The sequence below is a fragment of the Mus caroli genome, unplaced genomic scaffold, assembly GCF_978045245.1.
Source record: "Mus caroli unplaced genomic scaffold, Mus_caroli_1 scaffold_12, whole genome shotgun sequence".
Taxonomy (NCBI): domain Eukaryota; kingdom Metazoa; phylum Chordata; class Mammalia; order Rodentia; family Muridae; genus Mus; species Mus caroli.
This window is the reverse complement of record NW_028227267.1, coordinates 52732674-52742655: the sequence shown is the minus strand read 5'-3', so window position 1 is coordinate 52742655 and position 9982 is coordinate 52732674. Positions and strand designations below refer to the sequence as shown.

Here is a 9982-nt window from a genome sequence, read left to right as displayed (position 1 = left end):
CTAATGATGCAAAAGCTGCAAGCAGAAAACCTTATTTTGTGATTTATGCTTATGAGCAGTCCCAGCACATGTCAAGAGTATGCTATGGGACACATTTCTATTTCTACTGTAGAGAGGATCTGTTGTGCACTGTATGGAAGCATCACCTGCCCATGTAAAGCTGATGGCTGCTCGCTGAGGCAGGAAGCAAATAGGTGCAATTGCGTTCTGGTAGGGAAGAGACGCTGGGATAATCGGGTGAGGGGACAGAATTGCCTTTGACGGTGGAATAGAATAAGTTACAAAAGCCAGTCAGAACAAGCCCAAGCTTATAATTCAATCTCAGGTGTCTTTATTCTGGGAACAAAGAGGAAAAGCCTGCAGCTGCATTGTTATATTTTATAATTATAATTAAGTTGCTTTTCCACCTTTATTATCAAATTTAGTTGTATAGTAAATGTTTAAACCTGATTTGGTAAAGGTCTTGAACTCAGTAGTGTGGCCCAGCCTGAAACTGGTTTTTGTTTTTCAAATACAAACTCACAACGACTAGTAGAAAATTTCAATTCAAAAGGTTTTTAATTCCCTTAAATATTTCTTACATGTACTGTTCCACATTGTGGAAATAAACTAAGCAGAACATTGAACGTTTTCGACCAATGGCACAAATATATGTAGACAAACCTGAACAGGCAACAGACTTAAATTTTAAGTTTACAACTACATATGAACATTTGAGCTGCACCAGAATTCCAAACTGCTACAAAGATGGTCCTTGGAATCCAGCTGAAAAGAGGCCAGTTCTCCATCCTTTGTGGTCACTGCAGCTGTACTCTGTATGCACCTATTAGCAACTTAACCTAAAGAAGAGAATGAATGTCAGTATACAAATCCCACCTTGTAAGAACATCCAAGTTATTGCTGTATTTAACCGCACTAGTTAATATATATTAGGTAAGCATTATTAGAATGGTCTAAGTAGTCCAGCTTCCTTTTTTCATATGGTGAGGGTAGTGGCATTTTAGTACTCAAGATTTGGAGTGCTCAGCGGGGATGCCCCCAGACTTGCCAAGTATGCTGTGCATAGCTGCCTCAGAGAGCCAAATTCCAACACGCAGACACATCAGTTTGCCCAGCATAAACGTTCTAGTACAAAGAGCTTGTCTGAACCATGTCTGCTGACGTTTCCAGTGACGGAGGATTGGTTAGTGTTACTATTATTATGTGGGCAGTTACTGTGTAAATATGAAGCAAAGATTTTCACCTTGGCAAAGGGTGCTTCCGTCAACCTTATAAACAACTTATTGGGGCCAGCAACAGGACTGAATGAATAAACAAAGTGACTGTCCTAGAGGGGAAAGAGATAAGATAAAGTCAGACTCAAGTCAGGGCTGTGACATTTACAATAGAGACCAGGAACTCAGATCAGGGAACTGAGGGTTTTTTGTTTTTGCTTTTTTAATTTTGAGATAGGATCTCTCTGTGTAGCCCACCAAAAGCCTCACCTTCAAGGCTTACCAGGTCTAAAGAGTTCTAGGCTACCTAGGGCTGAAATAAAAACGACACATGACTGCATTCAATACAAGGTGTTCATTTATTAGCCTCTGGAAGAGTTCCAGCAGCAGAGTGTGTTAGAGTGATGGCGTGGCGTGCTACTATTATCTACGAGGAGGAGTGGCCACAAACACCAAGTAGACATATAAAGCATTCCTTTATAGCCTCACATATGGTAGCATGATTTAAATAAACATTCACATGTTCTAAAAATTTGGATCATTTTCTTTTATAGTAAGTGGGGATTGACTGAATTTCACTATTACTGGGATACACATTTTTCTGTAAACATTCTTCCCATTTTGATGTGTGTGTAGTATATGCACACCTGTGTGAGGTGTACATGACATGTTGCACAAATGTGCAATCATCCTTTATAGGCAGGACAGCTGCCAGGTGACCACCATGTATGCCCAGCATTCACATGGGTCTTTATGGGCATTCAGTTCCAAACCTGCCATAATTTATAAAATTGATAAAGATAATTTTATAAATTATGCCAGGTTTGGAACTGAATGCCCATAGTTCTAGACCTCAAGAGGCAGAGGCTGGAGGATTGAAGTAGGTTCTGGGCCTGTAGCCTGAGCTGTGTAACAAGACCCTGTCTCGAGTTGTGTGGATAAAGCCTCTTGTTGCTATACATTATGACCCAAGTTACTACCACAGGTTGCCCTTGACCCTCACACCAAGGCAAACAAAGCACCTACATACAGATTATTATCTTAAAAGCCTCTTCCCAAAAATTCCAAACAAACCAGCATGAATTATGTCACCTGGCTCTGATCACAATTTTTAATAATTAAGAACTACCAAAAAATCATCTTACCAGAAAAACAGGAAGTTGAAATTTATCATTTAAAACCACAGCTTGTACACTGCATGGTCCACAAAGCCGAGCAATAACGTCTTTGCCCAAAAAGTTTGCATGGAAAATAAAGAGGAGGACACCAGAGCCTAAGGAGAGAAGAGAGATTAATGCTGTCACAGCATTGGGGGTTGGGGGTCATCTTCTGACAGGGAGAAGGCCCCACTCACAACACCTGGATTTCATTCTACAGTTTTCAAACCACCACTCTGGAGAGCTTGTCCAAATAGCCCCACGAGACAGACTTGTGTGTGTACTGAAACTAACTGGTGGTTTTACTCTTTATTATGAATGAGTGTTTTGCCTACATATGTGTATGTGTGCCTGCCGCCCGCAGAGACCTTTAAGGGGTGTTCAAGAAGAATCCTGGAACTGGAGTTACGAGCAGTTATGTGGATGCCGAAAGCTGAATCGTCCTTTACAAATGTGTAATTTGAAGATGTTCTAAGTGCTAGGATGACAGGTGTAGACAGCAGCACCTGACTTATACACATTAAAAGTTTTGTCTTTATATTTGGCATTTATTATATGTACAAATAGACATCCTAGTTTATTTACGTTTAGTTCCTAGAAGTCTTCAAATGCGTGCCCATAGCAAAAATCCACTCAAACATTATCATTATAATGTTGCTTACAGCAACGTATACAAAGAAACAAACCTTACTTATTCTGTGTGCATGCAGCCACACAGCACATGGTGTATGGAAGCCAGAAGACTATTTTAAGGAGTTGGTTCTCTCCACCATGTGAGTTTTTGGATCAAGCTCAGGTCACCAGGCTTGGTAGCAGCAGGTTTACACTGAGTTACCTCACCAGTCCTACATACGTATGTTAACATTGTAGATAAAAATGCTTAACAAAGGGCTGGAGAGATGGCTCAGCGGTTAAGTGCACTACCTACTCTTCCAGAGTAGTTAGTTGAATGTGCATGGTACACACCAGGCAACAGACAACCCCTAGGAGTAGGCTCTCTTCTACCATGTGGATTCTGGTGACTGAACTTAAGTCAGCCCTACTTTTATTTTTTTCTTTTGCAACTTCGCATACTCATACTGTGATCATATTGTGTGATCATCACTCTTATCCCACCCCCCCCACCCCCCCAACCCTCACACAAGCTACTTCCCAACAGGTCCCCCTCCTGCTTTTGTTTTGATGGCCCACTGGTTATAAGGTTGCTTGTAGGAGCACGGCTGGGTTAGTCACTTACTATTAGTTCCACCTTGAGGAGTATGACCCTGCCCAGCACCCATTAGTGCTTATAGCTCTGTCACTTAAGTCCAGTGGGAGAGGACAGCACCTGGTGCCCCCACGCAAGTTTTCGTAAAAAGTGAAACCAGGCAATGGCTCAATGCCTTTAATCCCAGCTCTCAGCAGGCTGAGACAGGAGTACAGGACCAAGCCTTAAAACAAACAAGGCATAGTAGAGCACATTTGTAATCTAAACACACAGGAGGGTAAGGTAGGTGGATCTCTTGAGTTCAAGGCTAGCTTGATGGACAGCGCAAGTTCAAGGACAGCCAAGGTTGTCTCAAAAAGCAACAAAACACAAACAAGGAGGAACTTAGTGGGTATAATAAAAATTGGGAGAAAAAAAAGATTCTAGACTAAGAGTCATGACCCCATCTTTTAATAACTCAGTAAACAACTAATTATAGAGAACCAATATTTTAAAGAGGACTCAGGTGCAGGTAGGGGGATGGGAAGGCCTCCTGCTAGGGCAGCTGTGCCAACTATCACACCATGGTGTTTGTAAAGGATTACTTAGGGACAAGCTCGTCCTTACATACTATAGCTACGAACACTGAAGTTAGAATGGGACACATGCTTGCTTACCTTCAGGCATGTTCTGAGGGGGCATGTAATTGAAATCTGTTGAGAAATCTGGCCCCTCACAGAGCCGATGGCATGCTATTGGGAAAACAGGTTCCAGTAGAGCAAGGCGAGATTCAAAGTAATCCCTGATTGTTTCTTCTGCAACTCTGGAAAGTCTAGTAACAGAACACAAGGATACTGTTAATGCTGGTGTGGTGACTCATGCCTCAGAGCTTAAGAATGCTAATTGAGGATTACCATGAGTTTGAGGCCAGGATGGCAAGAGTGAGACCCTACCTTTAAAACTTTTATGAAGATGTACTGAATTTATTACACTATACCACATGAGTAACTATAATTAACAAATTTAAAAATTTCAGTTACCCCGATTTGATTATTAGATACTATGTATTGCATCATTAGGACTCTGTATTCCACTGTACAATTGAAATTTAAAATATACACCTTATTGGTTGGAGGTGTTGTTTGGTTGCCTAGCGTGCATGAAGCCCAGGGTTTGATCACTAGCAGTACATAAGTCAGGTGTGATGGCATGCATCTATAATCCTGGTACTTAGGAGGAAGACAGGAATATGAGAAGTTCAAGGTTAGCCTCAGATACAGTGAGTCTGAAGATAGAATGGAAGACATGAGACTCTGCCTTCCCTTTTACCCCTCTGCAAAAGATGTATAATGCTGTATAAAAGCCTGCTTACTAACTTTTCTGCATTTTAATTTGTTTTTGAACACAGGGTTTCTCTGTAACAGGCTGTCCTGGAACTCACTCTGTAGACCAGGATTGCCTCAACTCAGACATGTGCCTGCCTCTGCCTCCTGAGTGCTGGGGTTAGAAGAATGTGCCACACTGCCCAGTGTTACTTTCTCTTTTTTTGCAGTACCTAGGCCCTTGCACATGGCTACAACAAGCGCTCTCCCACTGAGCTCTATCTATCCTTAGCCCTGATGTTACCGTAGAGAAACTGCTTTTCCAAGTTTTGCCTTGTACCTGCCCTGCCCTGCCTGTGTGGCGGCCAGAGGACAGCACGGTGTCATGCTTTATCACTCTCTGCCCTATTTCTTTGGAGCAGTTGTCTCCCTGGATCTGGGATTCTCTATCCAGTTAGGTTGGCACCTAGAATAGCCCCGCCCCCCAGCAAGTTCCTGTTTCAAGTATCTCACTGTATTGTGGCTACAGATGTGAATGAGACCATGACCCCACTGTTCACATGGGTGCTAAATCCTGGTTCTCTCCTAACCACCTCTCCAACCTCTCTTCATTTTTCTATGTTGATGCAGGATTTCACTACATTGCCTGGGCTGGCCTTAACTCATTCTGTAGCCCAAGTACGGCTTGAGTTTACAGTCTGTAAACTACCTGAGTAGCTGCAATTATGTCTGACCTCACAACTCAGCACTGCCTTTGTGGAAAGGACCTACACGACTCTGGCCTCTCTTGGCTTCCCTCTCCTGACTGTGGCCCTTCAATTTTCTTCTCCTCCTCTTGTCTCACTGGAACAGGGGGTGCACAAGGGCAACCTTTTCTGTCTTTGCAATATTAACCTTTGAAACAGTGTCTGGCACAAAAATTCCCTTAGCACTTGTCCAATGCATGAATGAAAAATTAGGAACGAGTGCTCCTCAGTCCTGAACAAAGGAAGATGGCTGGCCACTGCACAGGCAGGCCCTCAGAACTGGCTTCAGGAATTCTTTATGGGAAATGCCCAGGACAGGCTTTCCAGTAGGCACAACAGGCAAGATGCAACATGGTCCCTTGCCTAAATCTTACAATATGTGCCCTCTGCCTATACCTGGTGTCTAGTTTACAAGCTAAGGTCTGGGGATGTTTTTTTTTGTTTTGTTTTGTTTTGTTTTTTTTGGTTTTTCGAGACAGGGTTTCTCTGTGTAGCCCTGGCTGTCCTGGCACTCACTTTGTAGACCAGGCTGGCCTCGAACTCAGAAATCCGCCTGCCTCTGCCTCCCAAGTGCTGGGATTAAAGGCATGCGCCACCACGCCCGGCTTCTGGGGATGTTAACTGAGTAAATAAGGACTTCATCCTCTCTAGCAGTGTTTTTGGCAGGTGTTGCTAAAATTCTATGTGGGACCCGGGATGGAAACTCTACCACAAAATCACATCCTAGCCCATCAAAAGAATTCTTCAGTGATAAAGACATAAACTCATAACAAAATATGCTTCAGAATTCACTTGAAAAATACACAAATAGAGAATAAAAGAGGGAGACAAGTCAGTCTCTGGTTGATGCAGGGGTGGGCATGCACACAAACAGTTTTACCAAATTAAGGGGAGATGTTAACTTATTACAGAGTTTTACATAGTCTTGTCTAGGCTGGCCATGAACTAGCTATGTATCCAAGTTCTAGATCTACCCTAGTTCTACCCTAAAATTTTTAGATCTTCTTTTTGCTCTGATCTCCTAAGTACTGCTATTATAGGCTTGGCTTTAAGAACCACTGAGGTCTACCCCAGGACTCTGTACATACTAGGTAAGCTCTTTTCCAACTGAGCTACATCTCCAGTCCTAGACTAACATTTTAAGATTTCCCAGGGTTTTCTAAGATTTTGGTAACTCACACAGAAGTAATATATATGCCACTTACTAAATTCATAATCTACTGAAGAGAGAATCCCTACAGGATAATCTTTTCTGAACATTTCCTACACAAACCATTCCAAATATGTGTTCAGTAAGTTTCCCACTCTGACTTAACCATGGTACGTTCGTTCGCCTGACACTTACGTCTCCAAGTGGCTCTTCAGCAGTTCATATACAAGCACATTATTACACTGTTTTGCAAAGTATAATGCACTATTTTGGTGCTTTGACAAAATGTTGCAGTCAGCTCCACATTCAATCACAAGGCGGACAATGTCCGAATTTCCTCTTTTGCATGCCTAGGTCAGGAAAGAGGAGTGGCATTGTAAACCATAGTAACTTTAGTTTCTCCACACGGGTCTGGCAGCAGCTCTTTGTGAAAGAGGACAAAGCCTCATAAATGAAAGGGAAGAAATCTGGGAACAGGCATTAGCAAGCACTGGCAACAGGACAGCCATGAAGAAGTAAACTAGAGGCTGCTGTGAGGAACAGCTCAGTGCCCAGGGGACCTGCTAGGACACCCTCTCCAGGTTCTTTAGGCCTTCATGGTTCCAACCGCCTTTCACCTTTCAATGGGGTCTCACAGCTGATGCCCAGTGCCAGAGCTCCCTAACTCAGGAAATGTAGGCTCAGACTAACATTACTAATATCGCTTATTTCAGGAACCTCCTTCCAGGTCTACAAACTGCTTGTCTTTTCCCAAATGCACTCCCTAGTGAACTAAGGAGCATTAGAACAAACCCACCCTTTATTCTGGGAACTTCTCCCAAGTTCCCTTAGAATACTCCCAACCCTGGATGGTCCTGTAGAAAACACTAGCATACCCTGCCCCTCTCTGTTCCCGTGCTCTCTCTTCTATTGAGGTGTGTCTGCTGTCTAGCAGTTTCTCAGTGAGACATTACTGAGTGCCACCTTGGTGTACTTACGTGATAATAACAGGCAGACACACACACACACACACACACACACACACACACACACACAGAAAGACCACGTAAGCTTAGACTCCTGAATAAAAGACTATTTACACCAACCCAAATCAGTCATAGGGAGGAATCACAAAGCAATGATCAAGGCTTAGGCCTTAAGGGTCTGCTAGGAGGCCCAGGAGAAAGATGTAGATTATAGAACACAAGGTTCAGGACAAGCCTGGGGCTGTACTGCTCACACCTGACAGGAGAGAACTTGGCATTGCAGAGAAATCCCAGCTCAAATCACAGCTTATGCAAAGCTGTACCTCAGGGAAGAAATAAGACAGAGCCAGCTATGGACACCTGGATCTGCTGAGTCATAGCAGCACTATGAAGCAGAAACCTAGAACTCCTGCAGAGGAATGAGTCACTCTAGGCTGAGGCTAGTGAGGTACTTGCAACCTACCACTCAAAGATACAAGAAGGGTGGTTGGGAACAGCACACACTCAACCTGCAACTCAAAACATACCTATAAACCCCAATTCCACAGGAGATGGAGTTACACCATACAAAACAACGAGAGCACACAATCCTCCCCTACTCTCGGTGTCTAAACCTATCATGTGACGACAGTGGTCCTGACTGTATTGTCACTACACCTTTTGCACATGACCTGACTCATGCTAGACAAAGTCATTAAGGCAGTCACCTAATGTGTATGGACCTCTGATATAAATTTCTGAACTGGCACTGGATGTACTAATTGATACTAGGAAAAGCCTCTCTCTGTCTAGCTTAGCAGACAAACCCTTCTGCTTTGAGGTATAAGCATCCACGTGGCTAGAAACCACCCAAGACATCTGTAAACTGCATGTTGTGCAATCTTGGATCTGTCTGCCTCTTTCCAGTGCCTTCTACTTGTAGCATAGAGTTATCATTCACTGAAACACTTGCAGTCCCTTGCATCTCCCCAACTCCTGCTGACTCAGCACCTACAACCCCCAGCTCCCATGACTCTTGCTGGGTCCCTTAGACTGAGCTTGTCCCATACATCACTGATCTACCATATTCTCCTGCTTTGATGACCCACTTCTATTCTATGGGAGATCCTGACTTCCAGGGATGGCCTTGTCTCTATGCCTTTCCCAGTCTGCAGCACCAACATACATAGCCACTGTGAAACTTGACTTACTTTCATGAGTGCAGTCTCACCATTGCTTTGCTGAACATTTACAAAAGCTCCAGCTTCCAAAAGAATAGCTACAGTTGTTAAAAAGTTCTATTAAAAAACAGGAAACAAAAGTGAGTAAATTAATGGAGAAGAAAAAACAAACAAATTTAGTCCCAAGATTTCCTTAAAAGACAAGACCTTCCTTCTAGCTGTTTTGCAATAAGGAAAAAGACTCACAGATTTAACTCCATGCAGGTGACTGGACACTGTCTCCCTGATTTTCACTGGAGGGCCACAGAAGCCACCTCCTGAGTCTAGTCCCTCACTGATTTGTCAGCAAGTGCCACCTGCAGTCTACCCTGTAGCTTCCATAATAGAAACTCTACCTATGAGTCCTCTAAATCATTTAAGACTGAAATAAATATTGGCAGTGTAGCTAGAAGTTGTGCTCACTATAAATTGCTGATTAGGCAAGTCACACTTTAAATCTGATTACAAAGTACTGCTAATAGCAGAAATTCACATCACAGACCCACTGAAAGTACAAAGTAAGGCTACATGACATGTGACCATTATATTTCACAACAAAAAAAGATTCTGTTTCCCTTCATGAAGTCAAGTCAAGTCTCAAACCTTCTCAGCGGCATGAATGAGGGCTGTAGTCCCGTTTTTCTGGCGCCCATTCACTTTTGCACCTTTGGTGATAAGGAGTCTGAGGAGGTCGTCCTGACCGCCTGCTGCAGCCAACATCACCAGGGTCATCCCAGTAGAATCCTGTGTTAGTGAAACCTTGTTAGTCTTTAATCAGAAACATTTTAGAAGCAAGACTCTTTAGTCAAGCTATTTCAAGAAGAAATCACTAAAGAACAACGGCTTAAGGATCCACTTAGATTAGGTTGTTTACTATAATATTCTTGTAAGTAATCAGAAAAAAAAAATCTTTAGGATTTTGTGTGTATGTATTCATGGGGGGGTGGTGGAGGGGAGAAGACATGCATATAGAGGCCAGAAATAGGTTCACTACCCTATTTCTTAAGATTCACTTTTATTATTTTTCATTTTGTATTATGTCT

General features: G+C 42.9%; 1 protein-coding gene across 3 annotated transcripts in view; it reads right to left on the bottom strand.

Annotated features, from left to right (window-relative positions):
• Positions 1–565: 565 nt before the first annotated feature.
• Mphosph8 (M-phase phosphoprotein 8) overlaps positions 566–9982 on the bottom strand; it is a 31692-nt gene continuing 22275 nt past the window's right edge. Inside the window, exons 8-14 of one of the 3 annotated variants that reach the window (XM_021182004.2) lie at positions 9543–9683; positions 8931–9017; positions 6971–7125; positions 4235–4389; positions 2360–2487; positions 1244–1327; positions 566–839 (exon numbers count right to left, since the gene is read on the bottom strand). In XM_021182004.2, coding sequence (XP_021037663.1) covers positions 798–839; positions 1244–1327; positions 2360–2487; positions 4235–4389; positions 6971–7125; positions 8931–9017; positions 9543–9683 — 792 coding nt within the window. In that variant the 3' untranslated portion in view covers positions 566–797. Of the gene's footprint in view, positions 1328–2359; positions 2488–4234; positions 4390–6970; positions 7126–8930; positions 9018–9542; positions 9684–9982 lie in introns of all 3 variants that reach the window. The other 2 variants (XM_085828671.1, XM_085828672.1) reach the window with 2 other exon arrangements.